Source organism: Cibotium barometz, chromosome 11 (assembly GCF_041138505.1).
Source record: "Cibotium barometz isolate CiBa-2024 chromosome 11, ASM4113850v1, whole genome shotgun sequence".
In the NCBI taxonomy this organism is placed as follows: Eukaryota; Viridiplantae; Streptophyta; class Polypodiopsida; order Cyatheales; family Cibotiaceae; genus Cibotium; species Cibotium barometz.
This window is the reverse complement of record NC_141056.1, coordinates 29795447-29817282: the sequence shown is the minus strand read 5'-3', so window position 1 is coordinate 29817282 and position 21836 is coordinate 29795447. Positions and strand designations below refer to the sequence as shown.

The window sequence follows — 21836 nt, the reverse complement described above, 5'->3', positions numbered from 1 at the left end:
ACATTCGGGTAAAATTGTATAATACAATGAACATGTCACATGCACCCTGCACTGTGGTCCTATGTGACACACTGGCTCAGCATTTAATGTAACATCATACATCAAATTTTTTTTTCAACTGGCCTTTGGTCCAAGATCCTCCCATAGTTACCAAATTTCATCGTCCGTAGACAGCCACCCGTAGGCGCTTATTTATCCACCCGTGGGCGATGCCGCTGAGGAAGCACCAAGGGGGGTTTGAACCCAAGACCTCTTGGTCCTAGGCAAACACCTTCACCACTTAAGCTCTCACCTCATTGGCAACATCATACATCATTAATATCCTTTTAGGAATATTTGTCGTATGCCATGGCCCCATTGTGAGCCCCCAGTCCAAGACATGCCAAGCACGAGCTACGTAGGTTAGTCTCTCAACCTTAGTTGTGAGGGTCAGTCCCTTAACCGACTTGGAGAACAAGTATATAAGTCATCGAGGCTAGACATGGTTAAGTTAGTGCATTAGTTGCATTACACACAGCATATTAAAGCACGTAAAATGGGCCAGCCCATGGGACAGCCAAGGCATGTCTTATGCCTTGGGTAAGGGGGCCAAACATCATGGACAAGCCCTAAATCCCAGTGGGCCAGCATAAGCATCATCTAAATAGCAGTCGACCAGCATAAGCATATAGATCATCTGAGGCTAAGCATGGTTAAGTTAGTCCATTCGTTGCATTACACAAAGCATATTAAAGCATGTAAAATGAACCAGCCCATGGGACAGCCAAGGCATGTCTTATGCCTTGGGTAGGGAGCCAAATATCATGGGCAAGCCCTAAATTCCAATGGGCCAGCATAAGAATCATCTAAATGGCAGTTGGCCAGCATAAGCATCACCTAACAGCAGTCGGCCAGCAATAGTAGAAGCGCACCGCTATTAGGTCAGCATATAGTTCAACCTATGTTCGGTCTTCCTCACCCTTGCATTTGGCAGTCCAGAGTCTTCATTCACATCATTGTACAAAGTTTTCCAAAGTAATACAAGCAAATACCCTTGCTTGCAAGGGGGGGCCTTCAATGGGTAATTACCCAATTTAGTGTCGATTCTCAACTCTTCTCTCTTAAGTAAAATGGATTTCATAAACTCACGAGTTTAAAGAAGGCTTTGTTGCGTGTTTGTCACATGCACTCTGCACTGTAGTGCATGGTGACAAGATGGCTCATCATTAGTGCAACACGGTGCAGCAGTAGAGTCCTTTAGGATTTGATATTTGTCGTACGCCATGACCCCATTGTAATCCTCAATCCAAGATATGCCAGGCACGAGCTACGTAGGTCATTCCTCAACCTTAGAGTGTTAGTCAATTAGTCAAGTCCCTTAACCCACTTGGAGAGAATCATTCATGCATATAGAGTCAATAGAAGCCTTAGGGTTTGCATCAGATCGTGGTTGCATATTGCATATAATTCATCTCATTTGCACATAGACTACTTCAGAAGCCTTGGAATATCATCTACTATTTTTACCATATTTTATTAGCATTTATATGGCATTTTTACCATATTATTCCAACATTATCCATTTATGCAAGTCGTATAGCAGTCGGCCAACTTTCAGCCAGCCGACTAGCACATGAGAGCATATAAATAGCATAGCCTTGCAATCATTCATTTCATCTCATCATCATTGGAGTCGAGCGTTTCAGTCCTTCAACACAAGGAGCATCAACGCTTGAGCATTCAACCATACATCATCAAAACACAGCATCATCAGCATTCAGCCAGAAGAAGCACTTCAGTACCTTGCATTTTCAGCATACATACAGTTTTCGGCACTCATACACCTCATCGTTTTGCTACATCCCTATCGGTGAAGGTAAAATGCATTCATTCATTCATTTACAGCACATAAACACAGCCTAGAACAGTCCCAATCAGCCCCTTCTCTCAGCCTCAAATTTGCAGCCTTCCTACATTCCATGGGAAGAGTGCATAGGCATTGAGATCGGTCATCATTGGTGCTTCTACAGCCATGTACAGTTCAGCCCGACTCTTGGTCTTTCAAAGGTCTTGCGTTTGGCTTATCTACAGTCCCAAGTCAGTCATAAAGTCATTCTCTTCAAAGATAAAGCAAATACGCCTAGAACAGTCCCAATCAGCCCCTTCTCTCAGCCTCAAATTTGCAGCCTTCCTACATTCCATGGGAAGAGTGCATAGGCATTGAGATCGGTCATCATTGGTGCTTCTACAGCCCGTGTACAGTTCAGCCCGACTCTTGGTCTTTCAAAGGTCTTGCGTTTGGCTTATCTACAGTCCCAAGTCAGTCATAAAGTCATTCTCTTCAAAGATAAAGCAATTACTCCTAGCAATCCCTTCAGTGGGTAATTTGGGACCCAATAAGGTGTATAGATCTCTCTCTCTCTCTCTCTCTCTCTCTCTTTCTCATCTCTTAATGTTTGAAGTGATGAAGTGGATTGCTAAAGACTCGCAAAACTCAGGATAAAGAAGGCAGTGTTAGACTTTGTGTGATAGGATCCTGCATGTTACATGCACTAAGGTTGATTGTGATAACACACAATACGGCCTTCTTTATACCTTTATCTGGTGAGAATCTGTAGCATCAACTTTAGAGAGTAGGGATTCTTTGGAGAAATGTTGTACAGTGCTGAGTACAAATAATATGAATGCCCTACCCAAGGACGAGGAGGCTCAAATGTCGGCGGAGTATCCAGCTATCCCGAGGCTCTACTGAAGACTCTCCTTGACCATTAATGCAAATCCAAATGACTGTAGGACTGCACCTATGCTGGCTGAGATAGAGGAGTATCTTCCTTGTTGCCTGGAGATGAGCAGGACTGTTGAACTGTTGTTCACTACTGAATACCTGAATCTCTTGTATGGGACTGAGGCACTTGCTTAAATATACCCCCTATTGTTGGTCGGCCGCCAGTAAAGGCTGTCGGCCTGTAGCAACTTTCCCATGACTGCAATAATCATAGTCAGCTGTTGAACATGCCTGGTCGGGTACTATACCTGCATGTTGGCTGCTGCTGTAGAGCCCACGACTGGCATCCATGCCCAGTCGGCTGCAAGAAATGTCCATATACACAATCGGCTGCCCCAACATATGCTGGTCAGGCTGTAGCAGCCGATACTGGTCAGGCTGTAGCACACCTATCGGCTGCTGGCCGACTGCAAGCAGCCGACTACATGGAAAAAGGCCTTGGAAGCCTTTGCAAGGCTAGCCCACCAAGCTGGGGCTGGCCCCCCTTCTATGTGAAAGCACTTACAATGCTTTACATGCATCTAATGCTAAGGTTGACACACACATGCTCTTGAATGATGCTTTCTCCAAGTGGGTTAAGAGGACTGACAATTGACTAACCTCTAAAGCTCACAGACTGACCTACGTAGCTCGTGCCTGACTGTCCCTAGACTATGGGCTCACAATTGGGTCACGGCGTACGACAAATAATCCTAAAAAGGTTCTACTTCTGTACAAATGCTGCACTGATGATCATGCCAGTGTGTCCTCTTGTACCCCAGTGCAAGGTGCACGTGACACTGCATTACGCATAATTCCGCTGCATGTTATAGTGTTACAAAGGTCTACCTATTCAATGTTACATTGGTATCAGAGCTACAGGTTGTGACCCAACTTAGCTACCCAAAGTGAGAGCATCCCATGGATGGAAGAACTAATCTCAAGAAAAACCACCCAAGCCTCCACAATGTCAAGAGAGACTTCTTCAGAAAGCTACAAAGAAGACATGGAAGAAGAGATCAATGAAGAAGATACCACCAAAGAAATGCTTTCGCACTTCAGTGACAACTTCATCCAAGCAATTTTGGAGCAAAACAGATTGCTCAAGCTCCAAAATGAGGCTAAAGAAGAAGAAGCAGAAACATCCAAGGAACAAGGAAAACAAGCCAAAGAGGAAGCTGAAATAGCCAAGAAAGGAGTCAGAAAAGTAAAGAACTTTCAGAGCTTGAAAGATTGTTCCTCATCATGGAGCAACAAAGACTATAAGAAGAAGCCAAACAAGCTAAAGAACGAAGGGCCAAAGAAGCCCGACATGATGATGAATGAAGGACCGAGGACGCCAAATGCAGGACTGATGAAGACCAACGATAGGCAGACCAAGCAACCCAAGAACACTAACAAAGTCTTGAACGAGACGATATGCAACTCCAGCACTAGCATTTGATAGTAACTATGCACAAAAATATGTTGTCAATTCTTCCTTTAATGGCACAACAAGGCCCAAGTTCCTCCACCACCACCGTCATATAAGCTCAACCAAATTTGAATAAGTATGATGGTAAGTGTGATAATGCCATAGTTATGCAGTTTATTCATCAATTTGTGGTGTATTTTCTTTTGGCTATGCTTTCAGATCCTCGAGACAAAGTCCACCTTGCAACACCTCACCTCTCAGGCGAAGCAGTTACCTAGTGGCAACATTGGTCCAGTCTACATGTAGACCCAACCACAACGGCTCCTCACTGTGTATAGGACTCCTTCATGTCTAACGTCAAAAGAAGGTTTCTTCCTCCCCAATACATGACCAACCTTGAGGATGAGTTTTACAGACTCTCCTAGAATGGGTCTCCAGTACTGACATACTCTAACAGAGTTATCACGTCAATGCAACAGTCGGGGATATCCAAGGAGGATATGTTGAAGTGTAACACGCAGCGGAATTATGCGTAGATGTAGAATCCTCTCACACAGTCTCACAAGTCACACCGCCTTCTTTATCCTGAGTTTCACAAGTCTTTAGCAATCCACTTTATCACTTCACACTTTAAGAGATGAGAGAGAGAGATGGAGATCCGTACACCTTATAGGATCCCAAATTACCCACTGAAGGGCCCCCTCCTATTGCTAGGAGTATTTGCTTTATTACTTTGTAGAGAATGACTGACTTGGGACTATAGATAAGCCAAACACAAGACCTTTGGTAGACCAAGGGTCGGACTGAACTGTACACGGCTGTAGAAGCACCAATGATGACCAATCTCAAGGCCAATGCACTCTTCGAAGGGGCTGCAGGGAGGCTGTAGAAGCACCAATGATGACCAATCTCAAGGCCAATGCACTCTTCGAAGGGGCTGCAGGGAGGCTGCAAACTCTGGCTGAGAGATGGGCTTTTTTGGGACTGTTCTAGGCTGTGAATATGCAAGATGAATGAATGAACATGCTGCGTTTAAATTCACCCGGGAGGATGATGATGAATGTGAATGCTGAAATCTACTGTAGGCTGAGAAACGCAAGGGCTGAAGCGCTTCTGCCTTGAGCTGATTGTTGATGATGTGTTTGATGATGATGATAATGTATGCTTATATGCTCCAAGCGATGAAGATCCAAGAGGCTGAATACTGAATCGCTTATGCTTGAATGCTGAGATGGTGGAATGAGATGCAATCGATGCTATTTATATGAGCATGTGGCTGGTCGGTTGGCTACAAAGCTGGCCGACTGCACAAATAATGCTACACGACTTGTATAATGTGATAAATGCTGCATAATATGAAAATAATGCTAATAAATATGGTAAAAATGCTGAATAAAGTTCTAAGGCTTTTGCAATGGTTTACATGGACATGGGGATTAATGCTATGCAAATGGAGACTGTGCTCTGACGCAAACCCTAAGGCTTCTACTGACTCTGCATGCATGAATGATTCTCTCCAAGTGGGTTAAGGGACTTTAACTAACTGACTGACACTCTAAGGTTGAGGAATGACCTACGTAGCTCGTGCCTGACATATCCTCGACCGAGGATTACAATGGGGCCACGGCATACGACATTTTCATATCCTAAAGGGTCCGGGTCCTACTACTGTACAATGATGCACTAATGATGAGCCAGTCACCATGCACTACAGTGCACAGTGCATGTGACAGCAAGAGTATACCCGGGATTTATACATCAGCTTTCATAAGTCCGATGAAGGTGCCGGTACACTTCAGGAGGTGAAGGCGCCAGAGGATGTTGACAAAGAGCCTAATAAGGCCCAAGAAGATGTTCCAACCAATCATGATGAGTCAAAAGACTTTGAAGAACAAGAAATGTTTGTTCTTGAGGGTCAAGTTGTAGAATCTAGGTCTTAGATTTAAAAGTGAAGAGTCTACACTCTTGTATCTTTTTGTTGTGTGTAAAGTCTACACTCTTGTATCTTTTTGTTTTGTGTATAGACTCAAGAGTCTAGAGTAGAGAACCTACAAGAGTGTAGAGTCTCCACTCTTGTATCTTTTTGTTTTGTATGTGGATTTTGAAATGCAAGGTTGATTTTATGGCATGTTTTAAATTATTGTTATATAACCCCCCCCCCCCCCCACCCCCCCCCTTGCTAATGCGGCATTTTTGTTTCCCTCTCCTAGAAAACCCATTTTCATTTCCGTTTGCATTTCCATTTCCATTTCCCACAATTCTGGTAGAAAGGTTGGTTGGCCAGCACACTAAAGTGGTGGTTCTTCTCTCTACGGTGTGTTCGAGTTCTCGACACTCACGACACAATGTAACACTTAAAATGGACTTGAATCTAAGCATAGAACAATGCACAAGAATATTGTCAACATCACTTGTATTACTTCCAAGAAGCTGTTACATGCCCCTCACTGCACCGTGCACACCCAACAATGGTCACAGTGAAATGGAAAACACATACGACGGAATGACACAGTGACTACAGGACTCAATGAACAAGATGAGATGACAATGACCATGTAGACTTCAAGCAGGCTGAGCTGAAAAACGTGTATGTAGAATAGGATGCCCCAACGGTTCGATTGGTCTATCTTTGAACACTCTGGAGAGTCACACCATATCCAAGGATGCCGGTGAGTATCTACTATCTTTGGAAGATACCAATCGGCGTGACAGTGCGGTGCCTGTTGGCGCGAGCACCTCCCATATATCTATTGGTGCGCTTCTTGGAGATTCTTTGGAGATCCATTGTTGCGGCCACTCGGTGGTCCAACTATGATGGCCCAAGATAACCCTGCTGGATGGTCCAGGATGATCCAGGTAAGATGGTCCAGCTAGACTAGACTAGAACACTGCACACCCTGGGCACCCTTGGTGGCTACAACAGAGTACCACGGAGCATTGTTAAAGATCCTAATATGAATGAGCTTGGTACGAGCAGATTGACACACATCTTGTGAATATTGGTCTTTCTAAAAGCCTATCAAGTCAAGTACACGATCATAGTCCTTTACATGGACGACTTTATTTTGACAAGAAACTATGAGGAGAAGATCCAACAAATGAAAGGAGATGCTCGATTCACAGTCTGCAATGACACGCCTTGGCCTTATGCATTTTGTTTGGGAATTGAAGTACGGATTGCATCTTCATTTCTCAAAAGAAGCATGCAGGAGAAATAGTTAAGGCATTTAGTATGACAGACTCCAAGTCAGTTGGGACCCCTATGGAGGTTAAAGTGCAGTTGTCTAGGGAGGACACTTCTCAACTGGTGAATGTGAAGGAGTATAGGAAGCTTGCTCCTGTATAATGATTTCTCTAAGAGGACTGACAATTACATAGCTCGTGCCCAACTATCCCTAGACTGAGGGCTCACAATGGGGTCATGGCTTACGACAAACATTTCTAAAAAAGGTGCTACTTCTGTACAAATGCTGCACTAATGATCATGCCATTGTGTCACTGTGTACCCCAGTGTAGGGTGCATGTGACATTCCCTCCTGATAGACTAAGGGCTCACAATGGGGTCACAACTTACGACAAATATTCTTAAAAAAGGTGCTACTTCTGTATAAATGTTGCACTGATGATCATGCCAGTGTGTCAGTGTGTACCCTAGTGCAGGGTGCACATGACATTCCCTCCTGCTTAACTTGGCGGGTTCACGGCTTCCAAGAAGTTCGCCAACAACTGGGGGTACTCCTGAAAGAACTCTTCATCCAGCCAAACTGCTTCATGTGTAGGCATGTTTAGGAACATTGCATTTAGAAGGGGCAGCCCCAGGACAGCCCAACATGGGCTAGCCTTGCACAGGGCATCCAAGCCCTTGCCATGCAGTCTGCCAGCCCTTGTGGCTTAGGGGACCAGTCGGCCAACACCCGACCAGCCCTACAACAGCCGACACGGCATGTTTGCCAGTCATGAGCATCTACAGCAACTGACTGGGGAATAACAGCAGCCGATGTACGGTCTTCTTCGTCCTTGCGTTGGGCATTCACATCGCTTGTTTTCTCAAGCATTGTCCAGCATTCTCCAAAGAATAATATAAGCAAATACTCTTGCTTGCGGCGGGGGGCTTTTAGTGCGTATTTGGGACCCAATACTGTGTCCTCTTCTACATTCTCATTCTCTTCTCTCTCTCTACTCTCTAAATTGGATGCTAAAGATTCTCACCGCATAAAGGTATAAAGAAGGCCCTGTTGTGTGTTATCACGGTCGAGCTCAGTGCATGTAACATTGGTATCAGAGCATTCAGGCTCAGACCACTAAGCTATGTTCCAAGGAAGGTGCACAGTTCCAAGAGAAAGGATGCAGCAAGGTAGCAAATGGAGTAGTCTGCAAACAGGCGAAGCTAGAAGAAACATTCCCTGAGAGTAAGTACGCACACCCAATACCTCTTTAAGCCCTCAGATCATTTCCAAAGGCCTAGCAACAGGCATGATCAGTTCCGGTAGGTGACCCAATGCTGTGTCAAGGTTAAGAGAAAGCAAGCATGGGGACAACGGTGAACAGATGCTCAGTTCTTCATCAAAGACTTGGAAGTGGAGATCAGGTGTGAAGGTGTTCATACCAAAAATATTAGTCAATTAAAGTCAAAGTCAATAAGCAGCAGCAGTTCAAGGTCAATAGTAGCCCATGGAGGGATGATAGAGTGTCCACCCCATCATCAAGTTTAGCAGAAGGGAATGTCACATGCATGCCCATGCCATGGCTAATCTTCAGCATGAACTAGCTTAATCCCTGATTAGTGCAGCAATTAGGACAGCATCATCATCAGTATAGCAAAGCATCATCTTCATCATCAGCATGAGAACCATCATCTTCATCAGCATTAGAACCATCAGCAACATCACATTGCCAATAGCATCAGCATATAAGGCACAGGAGGCCTGTCGACTAGCATCAGCAGCATGTCGCACTGGCAGCATTCCTGTGTGCAGCAATCGGGGAGGTGTCCAGTTGAAGGCCAGCAGGTGTTGGGCATCATACAGATCAAAACGCAGCATTAAAGCGATTTAAATCATGATTATTTGTCCAGACAAACAGGCCGACAGCTTCATAGCTGGCCGACTGTTGTTCCACCCACATATATAAGCATAAATCAGTATTCAGCAGAGTCATTCAGTCATTAGGTCATCATCATTCGTTTATAGCATCAGTAGAGCATAGGGGCCTAGGTCACCCCTATGGGGCTGACCATAGCCCTACCTCATGTACAAGCATCAAGTTACCTTTTTGTACCATAGTAATACAAGAAAACCTGACACCTCACCTCTCTCCTCTATCTTAATCGCGTGTTAATTAGCATCAATGTTCCTAATCATGATTAGGGCTGTGGATCAGTACAGCAGTCGGGGAGGTGTCCAGTTGAAGGCTAGCAGGTGTTGGGCATCATACAGATCAAAATGCAGCATTAAAGCATTTAAATCATGACTATTTGTCCAAACAAGCTGGCCGACTTGTTGTTCCACCCACATATATAAGCATAAATCAGTATTCAGCAGAATCATCCGCGCGGAAGCCTTGTGTACTGATCCACAGCCCTAAGCATGATTAAGAACATTGATGCTGATTAACACGAGACTAAGACAGAGGAGAGAGATTAGGTGTCAGGTTTTCTTGTATTACTATGGTACAGAAAGGTAACTTGATGCTTGTATATGATGTAGGGCTATGGTCAGCCCCATAGGAGTGACCTAGGGCCCTTCTACATATGCTCTACTGATGCTATAAATCAATGACGATGATCTAATGACTGAATGACTGAATGATTCTGCTGAATACTGATTTATGCTTATATATGTGGGTGGAACAGCTGTCGGCCTGTTTGTCTGGACAAATAATCATGATTTAAAAGTTTTAATGTTGCGTTTTGATCTGTATGATGCCCAACACCTGCTGGCCTTCAACTGGACACCTCCTCGACTGCTGCACACAGGAATGCTGCCAGCCAACATACTGCTGATGCCAGTCGACAGGCCCCCTGTGCCTTATGTGCTGATGATATTGGCAATGTGATGATGCTGATGGTTCTAATGCTGATAAAGATGATGGTTCTGATGCATTGCTACTGATGATGATGCTGTCCTAATTGCTGCACTAATCAGAGATTAAGCCAATTCATGCTGAAGATTAGCCATGGCACAGGCGTGCACGCAACAGTCATCTAGTTTGCAAACAATAATTCATTATTGCTCTCCATCTCTCTTACATTAAGTTCTTTGTCTTGTGGAAGATTCTATTGTTTGTGTGAAAGCACGAGTCGTACTTTCTTACACAAGGTGTATAAGTCATAGTTGTGGGAAACGGAAATAGAAATGGAAATATTTAGGGGCTCGAAACGGGGAAACGCCGCATCAGAAGGGGGAGGGGAAAGTAGAAGAGGGAGAGCAAAAATACATGAAGATGCAAGAAATAGGAGAGTATATGACTCAAAACTAGGGAAAAGGAGATCGGTGAGAAGAAAGAACCAAAAAGCAGCTAATATCACCTTGAAATTGGCTGAAACGCATTTCGGATCTTGGACACCCTAAAACAACTAAAACAGCCAAAAAAACCGGTGTTTCAAGAGTTTTCCCGCAACTATGGCATAAGTTCATCAGCCACCCTTGCATTCGCTCATAATTCAAGGCACTCAACTATGCACAAACACTGAGGCTACATCATCTAGAAGCTTGTCATTAGCTACATCATCACAATCAGCTACAGCAGGTAGGGCTGGGACCCTGTTGGCAGCCAGTAGAGCTGCTGTCAGCCTGCTGTCGGCAGCCATCAAGGGTCCCAAAGCATGCGGCCAGAGCATCAGAGAGCAGCAGGTGTGGGCAGCAGAAGTATTCAGCAAAAGGCTTTAAAAAAACATGAAATATGTCCACATGAACAGGCCAACACAGGGGCAGCTGGCCAGCTAGCATCCTAGCATAATATATAAGCATAACTCAGATGTTCAGTCTTTCAGTCTTTGCTTAGTGATAGCATTAATAGAAGACATGTAGAAAGGGCCAAGTCACCCCTACGGGGCTGACCATTGGCCTACATCATGTACAAGCAGTAAGCAACCTTTTTGTACCATAGTAATACAAGAAAAGCTGAACACTTATCTCTCTCTTCTTCTCTCTCCTCTCTGTCTTAATCATAAGTAATTAGCATCAATGTTCTTGTGGCTGCAACCGCTGATTTTCATAAGGATTCATGGCAAACATCTATAGAATCAACTCAAAGATAAGCCCACAAAAACCACAAACATCCATTGCACAGATATGAAACAAATCTACGCAAGGCTATGTAAGATTTATGAAGAAAACATCAGTTCAGGCAAACAGAGGAAAGTTGATGGAAGCATATGTGAGTACTAGACCTGGCAAGTTTAGAAAAGTGTCTCTTGCTTAATTGCTTGGCTATGAATGTATACACACCTAGTCATCACCATTGCTCCACATTGGCTTGACTATAAGTGGTGTACTTTGCAAAACACACACACACGCTTTATTCTTGCAAATAAACACCGTACTTGGGTAAGTTGCCAAAAAAAAACAACTTTTACTTGCAAATCAGGGTGCCCATGGCCAGCCCTTCTTTAGTCTTTTTTCCTTCAACCAAAAACAGCCTCCCATTCACCTCATTCCCTTATCACCTACCCACCCATGTACGCCCACCTCTACAGATGTCCATACGGCCATACAGTAGATGTCCCTACCGCGAGGATCACTCATAATAATTATAAGTGAGCCCAAAGTATTAGTCCTTGATATTATTAGCATCCATGTTTTTAGCCACTAGTATGCCTCTAAACGACCCAAGGCCAATCCACACTTCATCCTTGCTATTAGCTTCTTGTGCGTGTCTTCTCAGCCCAAAAGCTCGACTAAGCCAAGCCCTAATTCTCGGTTAGTTTTTTAACCCTAATCCTTAGCCTTTATTGATCTTGGGTTAGTCCACCCCCTTACCCTACGTCATTGACCCCTAGTTAATATTGGTCTCAGCGCACCTAGGGCATCATAGATGGACAGAAGTAGAAAGACAGAACAGACAGAGACTCTTCAACAAGTTCCCGGTTCGATAGTGAGTGAAAGCATAGTGAGATATTACACACAATGTGCAGCCATTGTACTTTCCATTTTCATCTAAAGTAAAGTAAACACATTGCAAGAAGAAAGGAAGGGGAGGGGGATGGTTTTTGATTCTTGCCATTGGGATCCAGACTTCCAGTGGTGTGTCTCGTGCATAGTCACCAGAAACGAGAAACAGGAACCGAAACATTCGAGGAATGGAAACAGGGAAACGAGTTTTTAGGGGTGCAAACGGCCGTTTCATGTGACAATATCACTTGGAAAACAAGAAACGGCCATGGAAACGGATGGGGTCTTGAAACGGAGAAACGTGTTTCTAGGGACTAAAACGGCCGTTTCCTGTGACTATGGTCTCATGTGCCTACAAAGGTTTGTATTTCATTCCCTTGTTTACAATTCCTTGCAAGGAGAGCTCTAAAATCCAAATCTATGATCAACCTGAATGAGAGTATTGAATCTCAATGTTCAAAAGCTGAGACCAACTAGCAAAAGCTTCTAAAGCTGAAAGCTACAAAACAGGCATTCCAACTCTGTGTTTTTGAAAATATTTTCGTTCATATTACATTCTTGAATCACACCAAATGTGCCCTACCAACAGTGCCATCAGCTCATAAGATGATATGGCACTTACATACACACAAAGGTGCAGAAAGGCATACCTCTAAGATAGCATATGAATCTGAAATAACATGACCATCATCCACCAAAACTGGAACTGTGCAAAATGGATTTAATTTCTTGAAATCTGCAAAGTACAAGGCATTTAGTCAATCACAAAAAGTGGCCTGACAAGATATAAGTAGAAAGTTGCAGCTACTGCTAAGAGAACATGTATAACCTTCACTAAATTGTTCTCCTTTCCATAAATCAATAGCCTTGTATTCATAGGGTATTCCTGCAGACAATAAAGCTTTAGCAAACTATTAGCAAAACTTTCATGAAGACTCCCATGCTCTTGCCTGAGTAATTAGACCTTCAGCCTGCCAAAGTGTTTTTCCCATAGTTTCCCCCAGTTGCTTTTAATTTTTCTGTGTCCACACCCTTTGTCATTCTATGTTCCATCAAGACTACAAGCTCTGACTCAAACTCCCTTCATTTCTATGGCATGTTGATGAATCAATAAAAGCAAGGTAAGAACTCAAGGCAGTTTTGCCATCTTCGTTGAAGCGTGGAGATCATCTTCTCCATCATCATCTACTTATCATGAACCAAATCGTGGAATTTTTCATCGATGCCCGCTGATTCAAAGTGCCTCCATCAACTGTTGTGCCATGTCATCACCTGTCTGTACGATTGTATGGATCCATATAGCCGTACGAAATTGTATGGACATGTACGGATTTGTATAGCCGTGTGGAACTGTACGGATAGGAAATTCCAAAAACCCTAAAACTGCTCCAAAAACTGCTTTTTGGAGGTTTTTATCTCCCGAAAACCATTAATACAGATTTGATCAGTTTTCTAGCCAGAAAGAGCTTTTCCATGGTTTTCTTCATCGACAAGGCTGCAGGAGTTCTGGAGATTACTCATAGGATGAGTGAGTGATTCTTGGACATGAAGCTTGGGCATCGAACTTGAATTTGGATTGGAACTAGAACCTAGATCTGGACTTGCACTAAAACTTGGATTGGAATTTGGACTTGGATTTAATCTAGACTTGGATTTGGATCTGGACTTAAACTTTGACTTGGATTTGGATTTGGACTTGGAACTTGGACTTGAACTTAGACTTGGACTTGGACTTGGATTTGGACTTGGATTCATTGGATTTGGTACTAGCCCAGTGAAGATACTTCTAGGTCATCCTCGTGGTGTGCTCGGCATCAGAGATCTCGCGCCTAGACGTCGACATCGACTTCGAGTACAACTGCAGCTACAACACCTTTCCTTAGGAACATAGAGATGCAAACACAAAGCAAAGATGGAGAGAGGAGAGAGATATAGCTCTATTTTCAGTATATTCATAATGCACAAAAAGGTACAACATTCTTGGCAGCCCTAGGCTTGCCCATAGAAGGTGGTCTTGACTCCGTGAAGTCCTAATCTAATGATCCAACCCATGAAGGACTAAATGATCTAATGGTTTTGTGGCTAAGCCTTTTTACAAAAAACATGGGACACCTCCATATGCTCGCCGCGACTGCTATCGGCCAGCAAAAAAAACATCAAATATTCTAAATGCTCCCAACCAGCCATGTGGCTCCCAGTACCCTACCGACCAAGTCCTAATCAAAAGAGATTCTTTCTGGTGTCCTCCAGTGCCCTGTTCAAACCCCTAAAAGATATGTTTATCTGCTGCCCTTCAGGGATTACCACTAGGATTTGCATGTCCATGTGCATGCACATGACAAGAAGCGTACTTGATTATGCCTAAATTAAACATTAATCACAAGGCTAACTAATGCTAATTATACAAGCACATGACAAGAAGCGTACTTGATTATGCCTAAATTAAACATTAATCACAAGGCTAACTAATGCTAATTATACAAGCACAATCTAAAAATGCACAGCAGAAGAAAGCCTTGCGTTTCAACATAATTTACCGTATATATTACCGAATATATATAATTATTACAATGCTGAAACATCAGTGCTTTGCATGCATAAGAGAATACAGCGTGCGCAGTGTATACAAGAGAACACTCACAAGAAGAAGGATCTTTCACAGCACAAAACTTTAAAACTCAAATTGCACAATAACACAGAGAAGAATATTGTATTACTAAAGTGATACAATAGATGAAAAATCCCCACACCCATGTGCTCCTGTGAAGGGAGCTTCGATGGCTGATCTGGCATTGCTAAGACGGAGGCTGTATGCTAGTAGAAGCTAGGGAGTAAACTCACACTGATGACTGATGAGATGTGTGCTAGTAGAAGCTAGGGAGTAAACTCACAGTGATGACTGATGAGCTGTGTGAAGGGACTGGCCGTGTATCTATATAGACCTATATACGCGAGGCAGCCCTAACTTAACCAGTGTGTCCACGGTCATAGTCAGTGCCACCGACCACGGTGTATACTTGGCCCATAAAGATGTACAGCCATCCGGGCCCATCTTGGGCTCTGCAATGTCAAGACAGGGTGTCCAAGAGTAAAGTCTACCTACTCCAAGTATGAACCGTTTTGAGATAATGCTCAAGTGTAGCATTTAGCCTATTTGGCAAAGTGCCAAATCTAATCCATGCCGTCTTTAAACCATCTAGCCTCATAGGCCACCTTCCCATGTGAATACGGGGACGTCGATCGCCCGAGCTGCTCAACCATGGCTACTCCTCATAATGGGGACCGTACAAACACGAGCTAGCCAGTGTATCACATGCATCCTGCACTGGGGTACACAGTGACACACTGGCATCATCATCAACCAACATTTCTACAAAAGTAATACTTTTTTTGGAATATTTGTCGTACGTTGTCACCCCATTGTGAGCCCTCAATCCACGGACAGTCCGACACGAGCTACGTAGGTCAATCTACGAGCCATAGAGGACAGTCTAGATTAATCCACTTGGAGAATTCATCAGATAGGTACATGTAGTAGTTAGCCTTAGCTGTAGGGTTGCATTAGGAGCATACAACAGCATATATGTCAAGATGGAATGCCCATGGCTGGTGGACCAGTCGGCAGCTTGGCTAAGGGCTGTTTACATCCCTAAACCCCTATTAGAGGCAGCCGACGGCAAAAGGGAACTCTATGTCCCTATCGGCCAGGAGAAGGGGCTGCCTTAGGGGCTACAGTAGCAAGTCATGGGCCTATGTGCGCATAAATTCAGCATAAACCATTTAATCATCAGCAAGTCTCAACTAGATTTCAGGCAGTAAAATCAACAGATAGTCTTCATCCTTTCCGAGCTAACATTGAAGCTCCTCTTCCATTCTCAACCAGCATATGTGCAGTCCTACAGCTATTATGGACTTGCATAAGTGGCCCCGAAGAGTCTTCTGCAGAGCCCTTGGATTGGTGGATACTCGACGTACGGTCTTCCTCGTCCTTGCATTGGGCAATCATATCGTTTGTTCTCAAGCATTGTACAACAGTTCTCCAAAGAATCAATATAATCAAATACTCTTGCTTGCAAGGGGGGGGGGGGGGATGGGGGGCGGGGGCGGGCGCTGGGCTTTAGTGGGTTATTGGGACCCAATACTGTGTCATCTACTTCTCTTCTCTCTCTCTACTCTATGAATTGGATGCTAAAGATCTCACCACATAAACATATAAAGGCCATGTTGTGCGTTACCACAATCAACCTCAGTGCATGTAACATTGGTATCAGAGCATCAGGTTGATGACCCGACTCGGCTACCTAATGAAGTGAGAGCATCCGGTGGATGGTAACACTACGGTCTCCGCCACTGCGGTCCAGAAAAAACATTGAGGCCTCCACCATGTCGGGAGAGACCTCGCATCAAGAAGAAAGCCAACAAGAAGTTATGGAGGCATAAAGCTTCCGAAGTGACAAACCAAAAGAAAGTACGCTACCACCAAGCACAGAAGAGCTCCTGAGAACGACGATGGAGCAAATAAATTCATTGAAGCTGCAGCTTGCCACCGAAAAAGAGAAGCCTAAAGAAGGCCTCTCAGATCTGGCAAAAATGTTCTTCGGTCTAGAGGAATAAAGAAGAAAAGACGACGAAAGACGTGAAGAAGCAAGAAGAAAAGCTGAAGAAGAAAAAAATAAAGCAAAACAGAGACGTGCTGAGAAACAAAGGGATAAGGAAGCCACACGCAAGTATGAGGAAGACCAACGCTGTCAAGAAGCCGCCGATCAAGAGTTTCAGCAAAGACTCAACTTGGAGGCTATGACAAGCCCGCATCAGCAAGCAGACGATGGCACAGATTCTAGCATCCCTCCCCAAGATGGCTCCAAATACCTCATCCTCCACCGCTCCTACCACCACCGTCATACGAACTTCTCTAAACTTCAACAAGTATGATGGTAAGTGTGATCATGCTGCTATTACTCAATTCATTCATCAATTTGAAGCACATTTTCAATTAGCTAAGGTTACAGATCCACAAGACAAAGTCCATGTGCCAACACCCCAACTCATTGGGGAAACTATTACTTGGTGGAAGCATTGGTCACAACTTCACACAAACCCCCCACAGGCCAATTCCAATTTGATTGGACTACTTTCATGGTTGACCTCAAGGCCCGTTTTCTTCCACCACAGTATATAAACAATCTTGAGGACGAGGTTTACAAACTCACTCAGAATGGTTCCCCTGTTTTAACCTATTCCAAAAAGGTCATTACCATAGCCCAGCAGTTGGGTATATTCAAAGAAGATAAGCTAAAACAATTCATTAGAGGTTTAGACACAAACATTAGGTACCCATTTGGGAATTTTGAGCCTCAAACTTATACAGGGTAAGGGGACTCAAAACAAAAAAGACCAAAAGGACCAAAAGAAAAATTCTCAAGGTCAATCAAGCAATAAGAAAGATTCTACACCCTAGAAGACTCCTGAGGAAAAAGCTAAGGAGGGCATCACTAGAGGTCACCTCCAACTGGATGAACATACACAATACAAGGCAGAGAATAGCTGTTTCTTCTGCCACGCTATGGGCCACGGGAAGGAAGATTGCACTAAGTTTCAGGCTAAAAAGTCTGCAAAGGCATCCCGCCGACCATAGCATCCCCGTCCACATCTCCGCCATCAATCTCTAATATCGTTCAACTATTGCCCACTGGTATTTCATCAATGGTATCTCATCAGCATCTTTATCATCAACATCAACATCATATTCAACAGCATCCACACATGGGAGGTCACAGGTGCCTGTCGGCTGGCAGTAGGACCCTGTAGAGCAAGCGACTAAGGGCTAGAAGGTGGGCAGCAAGTGTGGTAGGACACGCAGACAAAAGCGCAGCTTTTTATCAATATTTAATTCAAGGTTCATGTCCTCAACAGGCTGACAGCAATATGCTACTAGCCGATTGCATCCTTCACTAATATATAAGCAGCAATCATATCAAGTCATTTTCATCAAGTGATCATTCATTCAGTCATCATTAGTCAACAGTAGAAGCTATGTAAAAGGGGCCAAGGTCACCCTTATGGGGCTAACCAAGGCCTAGGGCATGTCCAAGCATTTATGCAACCTTTTTGTACCATATGAATAAAAGAAAACCCTGACACCAAGATAACAATGCAACAAATGCTCAGTTCTTCAATAAGACTTGGAAGTGGAGATCACGAGTAAAGATGTTCACACAAAAAGATCAATCAAAGTCAAAATCAATAAAGTAGAAGTCAAAGTCAGTAGTAGTAAGTCAAAGTCAGTAGCAGTCCAAGAAGGAAGGATGACAGAGTGTCCACCCCATCATCAAGTTTAGCATAAGGAAATGTCACGTGCACGCCCGTGCCATGACTAATGCCTAGCATGAACAGTCTTAATCCCTCACTAATCATCAATTAAGTCAGTTATAGCAGCATTACCATCATTAGCAGTAGCAACAACATAATTGTCATCAGGGCAGTAGCATCAGCATCTTTATCATCATCATCAACATCATATTCAGTTGCATGCACACATGGGAGGTCACAAGGGCCTATCGACTGGCAGCAAATAGCATGTTGGCTGGTAGCAAGACCTTGTAGAGCAGGCGGCTAAGGGATAGAAGGTGGGCAACAAGTGTGGCAGGACCAACAGACAAAAGCACAGCTTTTTATCAATATTTAAATCAGGGCAAGCCGACAGCAGTATGCTACTGGCCGACTGCATCCCTCACTATATATATAAGCACCAATCATATCAAGTCATTTTCATCAAGTGATCATTCATTCAGTCATCATTAGTTATCAGTAGAAGCTATGTCGAAGGGACCAAGGTCACCCCTATGGGACTAACCAAGGCCTAAGGCATGTACAAGCATTTATGCAACCTTTTTGTACCATATGAATAAAAGAAAACCTGACACCAATCTCTTTCTTCTTCTCTCTCCTCTATCTTAATCATGTATAAATCAGCATCTTGTTCTTAATCAAGCTTAGAGCTATGGATCAATACAGCAAGGCTTCCACGCATGCAATAGACAACCACAGTCGAGGACATAGCTCGCTTGTTCATTCGGTTTTGGTATCCCATTGGTGGTTTGCCACAGACAATAACATCACACAAAGATCCTAAGTTCATATACCATTTTTCGAGAGCATTGTTTAACAATTTTGGGATTAAGTTGCAACTGTCCAATGCATTCCATCCACAAACACATGGCCAAAAAGAAATATGTAATGAATCGGTCTTTGAAGTTCTCAAATTATACTGCCATGACCAGCAGTCAAAATGGGAATAATATCTTCCATCGGTTCAGGCAATCCTGAATGATACTCACTCATCGAGTATTAGCCGGGGCCCAAATTCTATATGAGGCAGCATTTGGTCACCGATTCTCATCTCTTTTAACGAGACAGGTATCATCGTCTCAAGAGGCCAACAAGACAACCAAAACATTTTTAGAGATCATTGAGTCAGTTAAGGAGCACCTTGCCAAAGCTTAAGAAGCTTATACCTGGCAAGCCGACAAATTCAAGCGACATGTCAACTTTAAGGAAGGGGATTGGGTATATCTCCGCATCATGAAGCAACAGCTAAAGCAAGTGGGCAAGCGTTGTCCCAAGCTTTCATTCCGAAGTTTCGGCCCATTTCCCGTCATTCAAAAGTTAAGTGATGTCTCTTTAGAGTTAAAGTTGCCGACAAGTTGAACTATACACTGTCTTTCATGTTTCTTAGTGGAAGCAATATGTAGGTCCAATACTTCAGGATGTATCAGAAGAGCAATAACCAAATATGATCGACAAGACAGAAGTCATAGAGCCAGAACAAATTCTCCTCCACATATGGAAGCATGGTTCCGATCGAAGAATAAGACAGTTTTATACGAAGTTCAAGGACCAAGGAACCCATGAAGCAGTATGAGAGGAATCCATGAAGCAGTATGAGAGGAACCCATGAAGCAGTATGACTGGATGAAGAGTTCTTTCAAGAGTACCCCCAATTATTGGCGGACTACTTGGAAGCCCTGAACCTACCACCAATCTAAGGACGAGGGAATGTCATGTGCACCTTGCACTGGGGTACATAGTGACACACTAGCATCATCATCAGTGCAACATTTGTACAACAGTAATACCTTTTTTAGGAATATTTGCCGTACACCATGACCCCATTGTGAGTCCTCAGTCCAGGGACAGTCAAGCACGAGCTATGTAGGTCAGTCTCTGAGCCATAGAGGTCAGCTCGAGTCAGTCCTCTTAACCCACTTGGAGAATTCATCAAATAGGTGCATGTCGCAGTCAGCCTTAGCAATAGGGTTGCATTAGGAGCATACCACAACATATTTGTCAAGATGGCATGCCCATGAGCTAGCCAAAGGCCAGCCCATGGATGGTGGACCAGTCGGCAGCCTGGTTAAAAGCTACTTCCAGCCCTGAACCCCTATTAGAGGCAGCCGACAACAAAAGGGAACTCTGTGTCCCTGTCAGCCAGCAAAAGGGGCTGCCTTAGGGGCTACAGTAGCAAATCGTGGGCCTTTGTGCAGTCGGCCAGCAGGCTGGCAGCAGCAAACATTATGCTCCAGCATTAAATGCTGGCTTAAAGCATTTTTTTTGTCCAATCAAGAACTGGCCGACCAGCTCCTCCTAGGAATTCAGCATAAATCATTCAATCATCAGCAAGTCTCAACCAGATTTCAAGCAGTATAGTCTTCATCCTTTCCAGGCTAACATTGAAGCTCCTCTTCCATTCTCAGCCAGCATATGTGCAGTCCTACAGCTATTCTGGACTTGCATAAGTGGCCCCAAGAAGTCTTCTGCAGAGCCCTTGGATTGGTGGATACTCAGCCAATGTACGGTCTTCCTCGTCCTTGCATTGCGCAATCATATCGCTTGTTCTCAAGCATTGTATAGCAGTTCTCCAAAGAATTAATATAAGCAAATACTCTTGCTTGCAGGTGGGCCCTTCAATGGGTGATTGGGACCCAATACTTTGTCGTCTACTTCTCTTCTATTCTCTTCTCTCTCTCTACTCTGTGAATTGCATGCTAAAGCTCTCACCACATAAGGGTATAAAGAAGGCCCTATTGTACGTTACCACGATCAACCTCAGTGCATGTAACACAGTGCCTGGACAATACAATATGAGGGTGGAGCATGATATCCAATACCCCCCTCAATGTCCACCCAAAGGTGAACTACCTCTTTGGTCCGAGGTGAACTACCTCTTTGGTCCGATGGCGAGTCGATGAAGATGCCGCTCCATCTGATCCATGCCAAGAGCCTTTGTGAATATGTCTGCACAGTTCTCTGTTGTCCGGCAGTAGACCATCTCCACCTCCCTGAACATGATGAGCTCACGCACAAAGTGATAATGAATCTCAATGTGTTTGTGTAAACACGAAACAAAGGATTCCGAGTAATGGCCATGCAGCTCTAGTTGTCACATTGCAGCATTGTAGGCTGCTTTTGTACCACTCCCAGATCTTGTAGCCTAAGCCACAATGCCTCACATCTTCATTTGTACCTGTTCAAGCCCTATTTAACAAGGCCTTGCGTCTCAATGCAAACA

At 43.9% G+C, this 21836-nt stretch overlaps 1 protein-coding gene across 1 annotated transcript in view; it reads right to left on the bottom strand.

Moving 5' to 3' along the window:
- LOC147634028 (glutathione S-transferase 2-like) overlaps positions 1 to 21836 on the bottom strand; it is a 137303-nt gene that overhangs the window by 85083 nt on the left and 30384 nt on the right. Inside the window, exons 3-4 of the mRNA XM_086805122.1 lie at positions 13098 to 13154; positions 12919 to 13004 (exon numbers count right to left, since the gene is read on the bottom strand). Coding sequence (XP_086661248.1) covers positions 12919 to 13004; positions 13098 to 13154 — 143 coding nt within the window. The remainder of the gene's footprint in view (positions 1 to 12918; positions 13005 to 13097; positions 13155 to 21836) is intronic.